This window comes from Haliotis asinina, chromosome 14, assembly GCF_037392515.1.
Source record: "Haliotis asinina isolate JCU_RB_2024 chromosome 14, JCU_Hal_asi_v2, whole genome shotgun sequence".
Lineage (NCBI taxonomy): Eukaryota > Metazoa > Mollusca > Gastropoda > Lepetellida > Haliotidae > Haliotis > Haliotis asinina.
In genome coordinates, this window is record NC_090293.1 from 30,424,615 (window position 1) to 30,441,072 (window position 16,458).

At 39.6% G+C, this 16,458-nt stretch overlaps 1 protein-coding gene across 2 annotated transcripts in view; it reads left to right on the forward strand.

Annotated features, from left to right (window-relative positions):
- Window positions 1-424: 424 nt before the first annotated feature.
- Window positions 425-16,458, forward strand: part of LOC137261472 (proton-coupled zinc antiporter SLC30A1-like) — a 32,080-nt gene continuing 16,046 nt past the window's right edge. Inside the window, exons 1-4 of one of the 2 annotated variants that reach the window (XM_067799225.1) lie at window positions 425-816; window positions 9,688-9,879; window positions 10,292-10,520; window positions 12,702-12,899. In XM_067799225.1, coding sequence (XP_067655326.1) covers window positions 9,703-9,879; window positions 10,292-10,520; window positions 12,702-12,899 — 604 coding nt within the window. In that variant the 5' untranslated portion in view covers window positions 425-816; window positions 9,688-9,702. Of the gene's footprint in view, window positions 817-9,681; window positions 9,880-10,291; window positions 10,521-12,701; window positions 12,900-16,458 lie in introns of those variants that run through there. The other variant, XM_067799226.1, reaches the window with a different exon arrangement.

A 16,458-nucleotide genomic window follows, 5' to 3' on the forward strand; every position in this document is an offset into this window, starting at 1 on the left:
TGTCTAAAGCCAGTCAACAAGTGGTGAACAGGATGAAGGATTAGAGGTACTGTTACGGCTTCTTTCGTATTCTTTGAACAGTGCCAAGGACACAGCAGCGCATATATTGTAGCCATATAATCAACACTTACAATCAGGGAGACAATATAGAGAGTTGTAGATTATCCCTGACTGAATACAATAAAGTTTTAATTTCACTGCGTAGATGCATACACAAAACCTGACCTCCCAACTGAAAATATTCATTCTTCCAGGCTCGACCTCTTTCTCTGACCCAGAAGTATTTCTGGAATATATGTTTTCGAAAAAATAAGTGGAAATGATTACCTCCCCTTGCCAAAACGGGTGTGTATGCTGAAATGCGCGGCCGCAATAATCGTCTTTAAAACTGGTATTTCTTTTAATGCGTGCCATCGCACTGGCGTTTACACCAGAAATATCCTGACAGACGGTTGCTCGGCCAGTGTCGTTATATCACTCAGTCGACCTTTGTAAGAAGAACTGTGTCAGCCGGAAAGAGTCCGGAAAGATCAGCTGGGTGATTTTCGAGTCTAGGGAACGTCCGAAAACGAAAAAATACACAATTCAGATCGCGAATCTGAAATACCTCAGTCATGGTGTCCTGATTAGACGCACTCCAGTGGAAATCGTCTTATATCCGTTTTTGCACACAGATCTAAGTTGAAGTTAACAAGTGTCGAGTGCAATATTGTGAACTCGTAAAATGTGGAAATTGCAGTAATGCTATTGTGTTGTAAAGCGAGTTGTGTGCAAAATATTCAACTACGTTCGGCCATTTTCTGAGGAGAAACTGCAGTGAGTACATACTTCTTGTTTATCATTAGATACGCCGTTAAATTGAGTTTGTTACTGTTACTAGGCAGCAGAAATATGCGAAGCGAATGTCGAGTGAGGCAACGTATCACTAGACTGTTCAGCGTTAGCTAACCAGCGGGTTATGGTTTTTTTTATCAAATCTGAACAGGTATCTAGCCTGTATGTATATCTTTATCACTTTGTTGCAATTGTTATACGTCTTTCTATTAGAAAAAACGTATTTGAAGTAAGGAGAATTTTGTCATGTTAGAATATTCCGGGTTTTTGTGCTCACAGAAACACTAATTGAAAGTAATTTAGAATGTCCATATTCAGAGATACAGATCTTCTTCATAAATATATATGATCACTTATATGCATATATTGGGACCCATGTATGTATATCCGCATATAGTGGATTTTCAGGCACTAACTTGACTAAGATAATTTCATTGGACCAACCTTCACAATACAGCAGCACTAACTGTAAAAACAAGTCATAATACTCTTTTAAGTAATTGTAGGTTTTTACCTTTCAGATCACATGAATGATTATACATCTCACTAATAACATAGCTATGATCTAAATACAATCGAACACTGCTGTCTCGATATTCATGGAACCAAGAAAGAATATAGAGTTATCAGATCTTTCCAAGACATTCAACAAGGGCATATCATCACATATGACTGTGGCTATAAACTTCCTTACTTAAAATACATTTGATATCATCTTATAGCCCCACAGTCACAACAAGCATAACAATCACATGCTAACCACATGATTACACAAAACTGTCATTAGATTCTGAGAATGTTTTGATTTGAAATTATAATCCGTTATCAGTAGTGTTTAGATGTGTGGAAGCAAGCTCAGTTCAGAGGGACATTTACCTATGACAGGTAGGTGAATATCCATTTTTTTGGTAGATATCTAATTAAAAGGGTAAAGTTGGAACCATGAAATTATATCGAGACATCCAAAATATCAAGACATCCGTATTGAGTTAAAAGAGCTTGAAATAATGAGGCAGCTGAGATCTCACGTTAACAGAGATTGACACAACGGTGCTGGACTGTACTAGCCATCAATCAAGTATTTACGATGTCTGTGTGATTCAACACTCCCTAACACTGGAGCTACAGGCCCGCGTGATATCCTAAACCTATCCAACAATATCAATGTAATCATATGGAATATTTGTGCTGAAAATGATTAGTAGTATACTGACTGAATAATCTTGATATAAGATCCTAAAACTGTATCATCAACATTTGTTTGCTCTGTGTGTAATCAAAGTCAACCACAGTGATTGAATCAGGTAGTCAGAACTCATGAGTTCATAGTACTCCAATTGAGGATAATTAAAATCAAATATATTTGTTTTATTATACATTTATGGTATTAAATAATGAATTGGATTAATAATAATATGTGAATAAATATCTGTGATTGATGTTGTTAATGATACCTTCCTAATCACAGACGAGTCCACTTTGAGAGTTTGACCATTTCAGAGAACATTTGTTGGACATTCTCTTAGAATCAGTAGTGGACTGGAGACTGCTGTAAGTCTGTGTTAAAGTATGACAGTTACAATCTTAGCACTACAATATCTTTGTGGAGTTGTGTGGGTCATTGTCAACACAGCTCCTGCATGTTGTGTACATATGAGCCACCAGATGACCAATCTTAGTTTTGAAACTATGTACTCTTGGAATTCAACTTTAGGAGAAGCTACTCTCATCAAAATTAGTTTTAATCAAAGGTATTATTCTCTTCATTTCAGAGATATGTAACATATACTTAAACATATAGTACTGTGAAATTCAAGGGATCTCCTGTCTGTCTGTCAGTCATTTGTATTATTCTGTTATCAGGAAATACGAGCCGGCTAGGCCAGGATATCTCTAATTATGACATGATTGATGAAAGTGAGAATTACACTTTGACATTTACTGCAGACTTGGATCCAAATATCAAATGTTGCAAATGTAGATGAATTAGTATACCATGGTATACTGGTGATGGTGTGTACAGTGTTGGTGCATACAGTACGGTGGCATACTCTATGCAGGCACCTTTCTGTACACATCCTGTCTTGAAGGGGTTTGCATTTGTAGGAATATACAGTATGATGGTATACTGTATGCAGGAACCTGTGTGTACACATCTGTACACATCCTGTCTTGAAGGTGTGTACAGTGTTGGGATAAACTGTACAGCGGTATACTCTATGCAGGAACCTGTGTGTACACATCTGTACACATCCTGTCTTGAAGGTGTGTACAGTGTTGGGATAAACTGTACAGCGGTATACTCTATGCAGGAACCTGTGTGTACACATCTGTACACATCCTGTCTTGAAGGTGTGTACAGTGTTGGGATAAACTGTACAGCGGTATACTTTATGCAGGAACCTGTGTGTACACACCTGTATGCACTCTGTCTTGTAGGTGTGTATAGTGATAGGGTATACAGTACAGCAGTTTATTCTATGCAGGAACCGATCTGCACACATCTGTATGCACCATGTCTTGAAGGCGTGGTCAGTGTTTGGATGTACAGTACAACGGTATACTCTATACAGGAACTGGTCTGCACACATCTGTATGCATACTGTCTTGAACGTGTGGTCAGTGGTAGGATGTACAGTACAACAGTATACTCTATGCAGGAACCGGTCTGCACACATCTGTACGTACCCTGTCTTGAAGGTGTGGTCAGTGATAAGATGTACAGTACAGTGGTATTCTGTATTCAGGAACCTGTCTGTACATAGCACATCTGTACGTACCCTGTCTTGAAGGTGTTCAGGTCAGATAGAATCTTTTTTGCACAGTGCACAAAGTTGTTTTCAGTTTCACCAGTGCAGTATGTTGCTTTATCAGTAAGAAGTTTGGTTAGATACTCTTCAGTATGCAAGCATAGTGTTTGTCTTGAAGTACATTTCCTCTGTACCTGGACCGAGAGTGACCAGATCCAAACTGAAATAGATAACAGAGTGTTGCTAAGAACTACAAGCCCAAATGTCTTCCTTGATGCTTGTTAATGTCATAAAGAGAGACAGTTATTATCCATATAAATCACTGTGTTCATGCTTTTTTAATTGTTAACAGTGCAAATGGTTAAGTACCTTACCAACAATCATGACTTTTTACAAGTGGTACAAATCATCAAACACACAAATACTTATTCTTTGTTACCTTCAGGGTGTGATTTTGCTATTTACATGATTTACAATCTGCACTGATGCATGTCAAAGTGCCTTGTGCAGGTTACCTTCAGTGACCGACTGGTAACAATAAATCTTCCAACATCTTATAGCTGTCATTGTGCGTTTTAATTCAGAAGTAAGTAACAAGGATAAATACATTGTTACATGTTGTTACCACACTTGTTACAAGCAGTAACACTTGCATACTCATAAATCAGTAAAGTAGGAATAATTTACATAACAAACAGAATCATTCAGCATTATCATCGTGGGATTTGGTTCTGTTTTATGAGTACATGTTATGAAAATTGATAAAGAAGTGCACATGCTACTTTTTAGAACCTGTGACGTTATTTCTGCTGCAACCCAAACTTTTTAGCCAAACCTTTAAGCCACGTTGCACTCTTTGCAGGATGTGAATAAGAATTAAATCGTACCCTGACCTTCTCTATATCAGACATCAGGACAAACTACTGAAAAGGGATTCTAATCATCATAATTCTGATTATCTTATAAAATCTTGAGATGCTTGGCGACTAACAGAATCGGTGGTTAGGCATGCAGACTGGGTTGACACATGTCATCAGTTCCCAATTTGTGCCTATCAGTGCTTATGCTGTTGATCACTAGATTGTTTGGTCCAGACTCGATTGTTTACAGACCGTCACCATATAGCTGGAATATTGCAGAGTGTGGCATAAAACTAAACTGACTCACATAAATAATACCGCACAATCCTTTATTCCTTGAGACCAATGAACGATTAGAGAAAGAAATCCTGATTTTCAAGGGCTGTCAATATTCAGAATCAACCTGACAGTGCCCTGAGTATATTTTGGGGAGGGCTTATTCATAATATCAGGTTGAAAATAGGCTTGGGATGCATAACCTGGATTCCTGGGATAGGTGGGTGAAGGGTTGGAGCCTGGTGTTGGTCTCAACGCGTGGACCCATTATGACCATGTGCCTTATTGATGATGATGTAGTGTATTTGTTCTTTAAAGATGAAAAGGTTGCACTGCCTTTGAAGATTTAGAAATAATTTACAGTTAAGAAAATGAAAAACTGGAAATTTTAGCCTCTAAGCTGAAGAATATATTGGCATTTCTGACAAATTTGATGTCAGGAATTAACATAACAAGTATCTGGGTAAGGTAGGGTAATAGGGGGGTACCTGGGTAGAAACTGGACCTGTCCCTGCCTTATTAGAAAACCTAGCATATATCAGCATTTTAGAACAGAAGAGAAAGAAGGGAAATCCTTTAAGGTTTAAACATCAGTTCGCAAGCTTGAATCTCAAAAGTGTCCAAACCCAAATCTGTTTTAGCTGACGTCTTCAAAGAAATCGATTATGTGTCATCCCACAAGTTTCTGATCTGAATCAGAGGTGTCAGTGAAGATGGAAATGCCAGTACTTTGGATTATTGTCGGATTTAGTGGTGTCCCAATTAATTGAAATAATTGGGAATTGGTCGTAGTAACTAGAAAGCGTGAAACTTGCTTCTGTATATGAAAATTCATGACTAACTGCATATTTCTTGATGACTGATGGAAGCTTACATCTGATGCATAGTAGTCATCCCTTTAAAGTAGGAAGTTGTATCCTTTACATGGAATGTGACATTTGCAAATGCAATATGTACAGTTTCTAAATAGAACAACAAACAAAAAAAAACTACATGGTTTTCCTTCGTTTGGTTATCTGCTGGAACAGCCTGAAAAGGAAAATCTTAATAATGACCCTAGCCAATGTTATATCCCCTGCTGCAAGTTTAGTGTAAAGCGGGGAGATATGGTATTAGGCTTCGTCTGTCCACCCACATGTACATCTTACTCTGTATGTACGGACTTAGGGAGCCTAATAATATACCCCCGCTTCGCCCTAAACAAGTCAGACGATGATGTGTGTACGTAGGTACAGACGCACAAACTGGACTGTCTTAAGAATACCTTTAAAAATGTGACCTGCATTCATGGTGACACTTTAAAGATTTTAGGATGTTAAGCTGCTTGTTAAGCTTGTCAGCAAGATATCTCAAGACCATCAGTTCACTGGATTTTCTCTGTAGACTTTCCTTGAATGTTTTTCATTTTGCAGTGTCTTTATTACTATTTTTGCATATTTCGTACACTAAGACATTCATGTATATCAAAGCGAGTCTTGAAATTATTTGTACATTTGAACATCTACAGAGCAAGATATCAAGAGAGATTGAGTGGTCATGCCCTGTGGCTAGTGGCTTTTAAAACAATTTTGAACCCCTGATACACATGCTTATTATGCCAGAAAACAGTAAACATCTGCAGTGGGACCTTGCTTTTCTGTAAAATGTGAACATGATTTCATTCACAACAGATGTTTTCATTTGTTATTCAATGACAAAACAGCATACTGCAATACAGTAAAATGTATTTTGAGATTGCTGTATTCAGAATCATAAGATATAATCTTTTTGATTTATGATGTAGAAAATGGGATTGACATTTATAGTTTGTGTTACTTGCTTTCAAACCAGTATATCGCAATACATATCATAACATTAGTAACTGAATTGCAACATATTGCAAGACAATTTATTTGCTAATACACAGCCCTGCATATCTGAAGCCCAGATATCAAGAGACTTTGTTGGTCAGATGATGTCTGCAGAATACTTTGCATAAAATGTACCAATTACTAGAAGTACTCAATTTGAGTATTTAGAACTTGCTGCAATCCGTAAATACTAAATGTAACCTCTTATGTATATACCCAGTGCATGTTAAAATTTTGTGTTCAAAGACTTCAGATGGAAAAAAGAATGATGAAGAAATTGGAACAGTGACTCTGACTATTGTAGGAACACTGACTAAAGGACTTACTGTTCGTGTAAGTTTACCAAGTAAGATAAGTACAGATCTCTTTTGTCATACTACTGTTCTAAACCGTCTTTATCAAAATCTGAACCATCTTTACCAAAACTGAAGCATTTTGTACGATTTTACATCAAGCAGCAGGTGCAGCCTGTTTTTGTTTGGTTCAACAAGGTGACTGCCGAAGGTGACACTTTGTGCAAGTAGGTTATATTTCCTTAAATCGACCCGACTGGAACTCCAGCTCCTGGACCCAACCAAATCCAATGGTGCATAATACCCAATATGGTGTTTGACTTGCAGAACACTGTTCAAGCTTGATAATATTTGTTTTGCAATTCTTATTCCTCCAATAAGCATCAATGTGAAGGATATCATGGTCTTGCATTGTGTATTCCATCAGCTTGTCAGGTGATTATTATTCTCTTGTCTTATATCAATTGCCTTGACTTGTGTTAGTAAATAATAGTTAGTTTTTTCAGTCTCATTAAGTTTTGTTGATGTTATTATTGATAAGGGTTACATCCATGGACTTAGATTATGATAGTTATCATTTCAGATTTCTGTAGTAACTGAATATAGGAATGTATCATTCCTGATATTCAATCAAAGTGGGTACAGTGTGTGAGGTGACGCCGTAAAGATCCAGCTTAGAAATGGTCTTCTTCAGACACGTCATTGTATCAGTTGATCGATGTTGCTCTGCTTTGGATCACTAGAGTGTCTGTTGACTGTTGGTGGGTAAGCCTTGTGGTCAAACTGTTTGCTCATCACATCAAAGACAAGATTCCCCACATAGGTACACTATGTCGAACCCAGTTCTGGTGTATTCTAGTTCTGAAATATTCACACTCATTTCATGTGTGGCATTGTCTGCAAGAACTGAAAAAAACCAATGAACTTGGCAAAATGCATATTTGTAACCTCAAACCTACATACAAAGGAAAGAAAACACCCAGAATTATGTTGCATACCTTTCAACAAATGGGAAAAGGAAATCAGGTAGCTAAATTGGCATGTTTAATGTTCAGTATGTTCATCACTCAAACTGAGACAGATTTTGTCAATAATTACAATCAGGCTTTAATTTTACATAAAGCCAGACCAAATATATTTCATGTTTTACGGATCTGCCAGCCATATTTTTCAAAAATAAGCGAAAAAATAAATGCATTTTCCCAACTGGAAATGTAAAATCCAAGTGTGACGATACATGGGAGTGAAACTTCAACTGTGCATGACAGGGGTTTTTTTGCATGAAAAAAACACATTTATCTCTTTTCAGAGGCTTTAAACTTAATTATCTAACAGTGTTTGTGTCAGAAATCAGTACTTTAAGCACCTCATTGAATGTGAACTTTAAAAAACAATGCCTTTGAAAAACATGTGGGTTTCTGCTTTGACTGGTGATTTTTAAAAAAAAAAAAAAATGTTTCCCTTTTCCCTATAGGTTTTCAGAGGACAAAAATAGGTAAAACAAGAAATAAAAATTGATCTGGCCTAAATATTCTTGAAAAGTGTCTAAAATATGTTGGAGATAATTTTTTGTTAAGTCTCTTTATTAAATTTTCAATCTAAGGAAGTACCTTTGGTTTATTTAGTTGCAGGTAATTAAAATGTGCATAAAATAAAGCTTTTCATCAGCCTCACATAGGCTGAATGCTCAAAACAGTTCGCAGTTTTCAGTCATTCTGTTTACTTATCTTTAAAACAAATATTTTTGGTTGCATGTGGTTAAAATATGCATAAAAGGAAGCTTATCATCAGCCTCACACAGCAGCTGGATGCTCAAAACAGTTCGCAGTTTCCAGTCAGTCTGTTTATTTATCTTTAAAACAAATATTGTTTGTTTACAATTTTCCACCATAATTTAGGACTGTTAGTGAAATCAGGCATGTGATGAAGCATATTTATATGTATTTGGATGTAGTTATGATACATAGTGAATATTCACTCATCTGAAAAACTTATCAGGGAGGCCTACTGATACTGAAAGTACTTGCCCTCCTACATGAGAGCAATGGAAATTGAACAGCTGTGCTACATAAAAGGTTACCATAACAACGCAAGGTTTGCTAAGGTCTGGAGCTGTTAGTCACTTGTGTTTTGGGTCAATCGAACCAACTGTTGCTCCTGAAAACAGTTTAATTCATTATTTGGCTTAGATATTCATGATCATTTTAGAAAGTGTTTACAATGAGTTTGATTGCTATTTATCAAAATGAGATATGCAAGCTAGGCAAAATAGTAGCTAGCACTTAAATGTTGTCATGGAAACAAATAAGTGATTTTTGTAAATTTATTCCCCATGCATATGTTTTAAGCAACAATTATTTTTCAGTGCCCAGTTGGAAGTTTTCCTATGCATATTTTACACAGCTTATATGGGCCTCTGCCATCAAAATGGCTAAAGGCACAATGTCGCACCACATTTCTCTGAAAACACCTCGTATTGTATTTCTCTCAATATTGCTATCAACCCCTAGGGAAGCTACCATATGATTTAATCAAATAATAATATCTTTACATAATAATATCAAATAATGTTTTTTTCTCATTGTTAAACAAAATGTATTGAGTAATGCATTGACATCTGACTTTCTTGTATTTGGTAACTGATACTTGTGCTATGTATCACATTACCTCATAGTGTATTTTTTTTCAGCGTTCATATGTTGTGAAAAGAGTGGTCCTGTCTTAAACAAAACGGAAAAAAGAGATCTAATCATATTTGACAAATGTAGAATGTTATACAGGATTACCTGACTACTAGAGAAGTGTAATTCTTGTCGATGGTTAGTTTCAGAGAAGAGAAATGGGTCGCTACTCAGGTAAAACATGTCGCTTGCTGACCATGCTGGCTCTCACTGGAGGGTTCTTCCTGGTGGAGATCATCGTAGGCTACATCACCAACTCCATCGCCCTTGTGGCAGATTCCTTTCACATGTTGTCAGATGTGGTGGCATTAATTGTGGGATTTTCCTGTGTTAGGGTAGGTCACCTTCACATTCCGTTCAGTTTGCTGGCCTGAGTCATATTTATTCCTTAACTATGCCATAACAGTAACAACATGGAAACATTATGTTCTTTATGATAAAGAAGTTGACATCCATAAAAACTCTCTTCTTTATGTTTTTCACTTCTAAATGCCATTTCAGATGGTGGGTAGCGTAGTGGTTTAAGTATTCGCTTGTCACACCAAACATCCGGGTTCGATTCCCCAGATGGGTAAAATGATGTGAGGCCCATTTCTGGTTTCCCCATTGTGATATTGCTGAAATAGTGCTAAAACCGGCTTAATACCATATTCACCCACTCACTCTGAATGCCATTCAAAGACTTGAGTGATGAGATTAGTGCATCAAACAGATTTATGTTTAGTGTCCCTTGCCGAATCTTTTCAGATTGCACGTTGGCCGAGTGAGAAGAATACCTTTGGCTGGATCCGCGCTGAAGTTTTGGGGGCCCTTGTCAATTCTGTGTTTCTCCTCGCGCTGTGCTTCTCTATCCTGGTGGAATCCCTGAAGCGACTGGTCCAGGTGGAGGAGATTGATGACCCCAAGTTGATGCTAATTGTTGGGGCCTGTGGTCTCGTGGTGAACCTCATTGGTCTGGCTCTGTTTCATCAACATGGTAAGAAAATACAACTCAAGATGCAATCTTGACTATCTTTCTTCTAAGGTAACAAAGTATCTAAGGGCGAGGGCCCAGATTTTCAAAGCTCTCTTAGTTTTAATATGGTCATGAGTGGCATACATAAATATTAACTTAAAACTGAATGCTAAGAGAACTTTCCAAAGTCTAAAGTATCCACCATTATGGCCTATTTAAGTGAAGAAACCTGTCAGTTTTGGTCTCAGGTCCATTTTGTAACCAAAGACATTAAAAAAATACAATATTAGAAATATGCATAGGTATTTTTTAACAAAGACGGGGCTAATTTCCACAGTGATGTCAGCTCGAAGACTATCATAACTGAAGTGTGATATGATAATGGTCACGTGTGATGGTCATTTTGCTGAGATGTTTATGCATGATTTTCTAGTGTAAACTGAGTATCATTGACAGAGAACAATGGCAGAATATTTTGCATAATCCAGTGGAAGTATTCAAAACTGGCAGCTGTCTAATTCAGCATATTGATAACACTAGTGTTATATCTCAGTCCCATACATTTATCATCATTCATAAGCTGCAATCCAGCAGCTGTCAATTCCGAATCTCAGGATGTAATGAAGCCAAGAGTTTTTATGGATGACACCTTCGTTATTGTGAAGAAGACGTTTCGAAGTATGTTCTTACTTCTTCATCAGGTGAATGAAACAATCGAGTACAGCCAGCTATTTTCGTAAATGTAGAAACAACAACAGTAGGACAACGTAAGCCAGTAGTTAATTGTTAGATGGACAGGAGTGGAAACCAGGGGGTTGTTATCCCAGGCATGATTGGTAAGATAAACAATAGGAAGATAAACACTGGCGGGGCGGAGTATAATGGGGCAGGTATAATGGACAAAGGAAAGTCAAGGAGCGTTAATCCAGGTGTAGCTGATGTGGTTACAGTGGTGGCGTGTAACAGGTGGGAGTGGGCCTTATTGGTAGTATGTAAAGGGATGAAATGGGCAGCAATGATAATGAAATTATCCCTATATTAATATGTCCCAAGCACTAGGGGGATATGTTCCTTGGTCACAGTTGATAGCTGGTTGGCTTCTTCTAATGTCTTTGGCCTCTTGCAATTTACTCTACTGCCAGTTGCTGTTCTTGACAGAATGGGCCTTGGTGGCTTCCCATATGATGGTATGGTCCTGATTCTTGCTGGTGTGTTCAGAGACCGCAGATTTGAGGTCAAGTTTGTTGATGGATGCCTGATGTTCTTTCAGTCTGGTGTTGAGGGATCTAAGGGTTTCGTCGATGTATGTGTCACCACAATCACGGTGGATTTGGTATACACATCCTCGGGCATTGGGTGTGGTAAAAAACAAAGCCAACATAGATGTCACCTTCTCCAGCAATAAGACCATCAAAACCCTCCTACACACCAACAGCAGAGGCACCAGTAGCTCCACACTTTTTAGAGCATGTCCTTACTCCTTTTAGCTCACGAGGGATGTGAACATGAGTGAATATGAGCTGACATCTTTGTCTTTTATTTTCAATGTATGCCGTAATTGAGAGAACCTTGAGTTAAAACAATGTGTATGAGTGATGAACCTGGTTCTACCTTAGTTGCAGGTAACTGTATTAGGTCTACAATCCGACACTGTCTAAACCGAAATTATTTCTTCATTTCCAATAAGTACCAGTTTGGTCAGCTTTTACTGTAAGTCATGGTCATGTTACAGTGTGATGTAAACTAATTAACAGTGTGATTGCAACAATTAACCCAAATCTCAGTTTGATTAGATTTTTCATATTGGACCTCGATTCAATCATTTTCGATTCGATTTGTCATACAAGTATAAAAAAAAATTAGATTTCATTTAGCTATCCTGATCATCCCTTTAAGCAGGCAATCCATCATCAACTTGGCGATGTCTACCAATGTTGACCCTGGCATCACCCAGTACATTTCGCCTCATTGGAGTGCTCAAAACTACTCAACTTGGAGTCAGAGTTATGTTCTCACTATGGAAATGATCTAAATAGGCATTCAAATATTGAATCGAATTAGTCAGAATGGTTATCGAAAATCACAACTAAGATGTCAGAAAAAATTGATTTTTGATGAACCAAACCAAATCATTGCAGCCCTGATATGAACATCTGGGGTAAAATTGAGTAGATTATTCCAAGTTAAGTGTGTTTGCCTTAGGTCACTCCCATGGAGGAGCCAGTCACAGTCATGTTGGAGGAGGTCACAGTCACCATGGTCGTGACAGTCATGAGGACAGGAGTACCGAGAATGAGAAACTTGTTGAAAAACAGAATATCGCCAATGGCCTCAACACCCAGGATGGGGAGGGTGATACAGAAATACAGATAGAGATAGAAAACAGCAAACCCAAAGTTGGTGAGTATACATTGCTTGAATTTATTTACTGATTACACCCTTGTATTCCAACTCGTGCAGAGGTGTGTCCCTTGAGTCTCTTGACTTTGGGAGTCAGTGGGATAGGGCCTGGGGCTGTAAGTATTGCGAGGTGCTACTTCCGGTACTAAGCTGGTCCCCACTCCCTTTGCTCGAACAATCTTGTGATATACAAGAAAGACGGGACCAGTTTTCTTCTGGTACCAGATTTCTGATGACAAATGTATGTTCAAAAACTAGCTCTGGTTGCGAATCGCCAAATATACAACCACATTTGACTGTCACAGCTGTTGACAGTCATAACAGAAGGCTAATTTTTAAACTTATCCAATCCCACGTTATGCATCTCTCTTCCTCTCTTCGAACCAGTGTGGAAACTCAGCTAAGTCGAATCAAATCTTCTTGGCCTCTGACCACCCGACCTCTGCCCCCGCAATAGAAGCCTGTCAGTCATCCTGCACACGCAGCCGACCACGTGACGTCCTCTACTTGTCATTCTCTTTCTTGTCGCACCACAGGCTGGACATGTTGTTTTGCGAGAGAATTGATAGCTTGATTCACTGACTGACAATGGGTGTTTCTAAAGAGAAGAATACTTCTAAAAAACACAAGTGTTGTAGTGAATGTAACTGCAACTTTCTTCAGCAGATCTGCACAATTCTTGTTTTGACTGTATTGGCTTGTGTGAGAGATCATCTAGATGTAGTTTGTGTATGGGATTAGATGACAATGAATTTGATCTGTACCTGTGGGTGAATCAGAGGAGGACATCAGATAGAGATAGACGCAGGGCAGAAGATGGTTCTTCAGCGCCTAAAAAAGCAAAAAAAGACAACCCTAAGTTGGTGGCACAGCGTTCTGCATGTAGATCGGCAGATGAAGACTTTACAGGAGGCATCGGATTCTTATCCTAGTGAGGATCTCAGGCAGTTATTGCGTCCATTGACTTCAAGGAGTTTAAGGAACGCTAGCGTAGTCTCATCACCACCACGCATGGTAGTGCTTTCTCAACCACCACTTTTTACAGGAGGCATTGGATTCTTATCTTAGTGAGGATCTCAGGCAGTTATTGCGTCCATCGACTTCGAGGAGTTTAAGGAATGCTACCGTAGTCTCGTCACCACCACGCATGGTAGTGCTTTCTCAACCATCGGTCGTTATAATTCCAGATCACTCGTAGATTCACTCCAGATCACTCGTCGATTTGTCGAGTCGGACAAAGGGAATCGTTTGAGAGCGTTATCCCAGCCTCAGCGTGGGAGTGATTCGATTCACAGGGAAGCATTTCAACAACATGATGTGGCATTCACTCAACCTCTTGGAATCAATGAGGCGATTCACAATGCGACAACGTTCACCTTACCTCCGGTGGGTGAATCGACAACCTGTTCTGGGGCATCGTTTATTCACCAGCATGGCTCAGCGCTTGCTTGCGTCGATCGTACTCCAATGATTCCCCAGGTGAGGGCACCTTTAGTTACCTGTTCGATGGGGTATTCAGGTGTTACAGGAGCAACGTATGGTGTACTGCATTCGACTGCTGCGCCTAGCTTACCAGTTTCATGGGTTCCGGGATCGGAAGCAGTTATGTCACAGCCCATGGACTTTGATGATTTTGTATTGTGAGTTGCTGCAATGCTTAGGCATCAGGGTCCAGCGACTCCTGTCTCATTGCCTGTAACCACGTCACAGACTACAGCATCTCATGAGTTTCCTAGACTTTGGCGATCGGCTACACCATCTCCGTCGTCAGACGGTTCTTTGAGTTCTGATGGGAGTTTTGATGCGGTTGATATGTCCTCACTGCTTGTGAGGATCGCTGACAAACTGCAATTATAGCGTAGTACGTCTTCGGATGATACATTGTCTACTTTTGTCATGAAGTCAGGTGATTTTGGTTTGTTTATGTTCCCTCCTAGGCCATGCATTTCTCATTTGGTTACTTCGTTGGATGCAGCATTCAGCAATTTGAGGAAGATTAAGGATGGTTTTACCTCGCCTCGTTTCAACCTGTCTGCGGCGCATGTCCATGGGTTCTCATTGTTTATCACATCCCAGCCAATTGATGATTATATTTCACTTCTGGGTTTGAAGCAGAGGTCCTATTCTCCCTTTATGGTAGAAGACTTGGGTCTTGTCACTTGGATGGGATGATTAGGAAGATTTTGGCACCCTTGTACATGGTACTCACAACTTCTGAGGGAGTAGCCCATTCTCTTCCCACAGTGGTTACTTGTCACATCTTCCTACGTAACCTCTGTTCTAATATGACCCTTTCATGGTGCGCGTGTTCAAGACTCGTGATTGGAGGCAATCAGATTTAGTAGTGCAATCAGCGACCTTGTTTCAAAAGCGATCATTGGAAAGATCTCAGTAATTTCCGGATGCATTGTGAAAACTAGAACCTCTTCCAGAACGGGATACTCAAATGTTTCTTCTAGACAGAACTCAGTCATATCATTTTTGTTTCTCCACATTGCTTGCATTTGTCAAGTAGAATCTAAGTCGATGTAAAACGTTTTCTGATTGGACAGAAAAAAAGGAGATAAATCAGCTGCCATTTTCTGCCGCTAGGGGATTTTATGAGAACCGCGAAATATGGCCGTATTAGAACAGAGGTTCGTAGGAAGATATGACATGTAACCTCTGTGGGAAGAGAATGGGAGTATCCATGGCACTGCAACATGCTTCTACGCACCAACAAGCTTATATCAGGGCAGCGATGGGTTTGATACAGGAACAATTCAACTGCATTTTGGAGTTGATTGCACATTTCCTTTCGTATTTGACAGCCATGCGCAGGAGGGGTCCGTTGTAATTGTCGTCGTGGGAGGACAGATTTTGTACAGACCCATTCCGTCAACCATGGTCGGGCAGGATGCTCTTCAACGGCGCTATTAGGGAAGTGGCTAGCAAGGTGAGCCAAGACGCACACCTGCAGGTGTCTGTGGAGCTTTTGAAGTGCCAGAGATTGCAGATTTAGGAGTCTGCCCGCTCTGCCCGGTATGAGCCCTCCAATCTGGATTTGCGTGCAAGTGTCAGTTCATCCTTTCAAGGCAGAGGTAACAGGTAGCCGTACAAATCGACAGAGGCGATCAGGTGATGCACCTAGACCCAATGGGGAATCTGGCCAGGCTGACCCCAGGAAGACAGTGAAGCAGTGACTCAAGGACATCAGAGCCAGACTGGGTTCTTCCGCCTCCAGTTGTACCCATCCAGCCTTCTCCCCTGGGAGGAAGATTGGGGGTTTATGCGGCGAATTGGACGATTTTAGAAGATCCATTCATGATATCCATTCTGTCCAACAGGTTTCAGTTGCCGATTGTGGGGAAGCCTCCCCTGACCAGGTCATCGGTGCAAAGGTCTTACCAGACTCAACAGTTACAACTGTGGAAAGTCACCATGGACACCTTGCTGGAGAAGTGGGCGATAGAGTCTTTAGGGGCAGTGCCGGTGGATCCAGGGTTTCATTCCCCTATTTTTCTGGTTCCGAAGAAAGACTCGGACAAGCTGAGACTAATATTCAACATGGAGGTGTTCA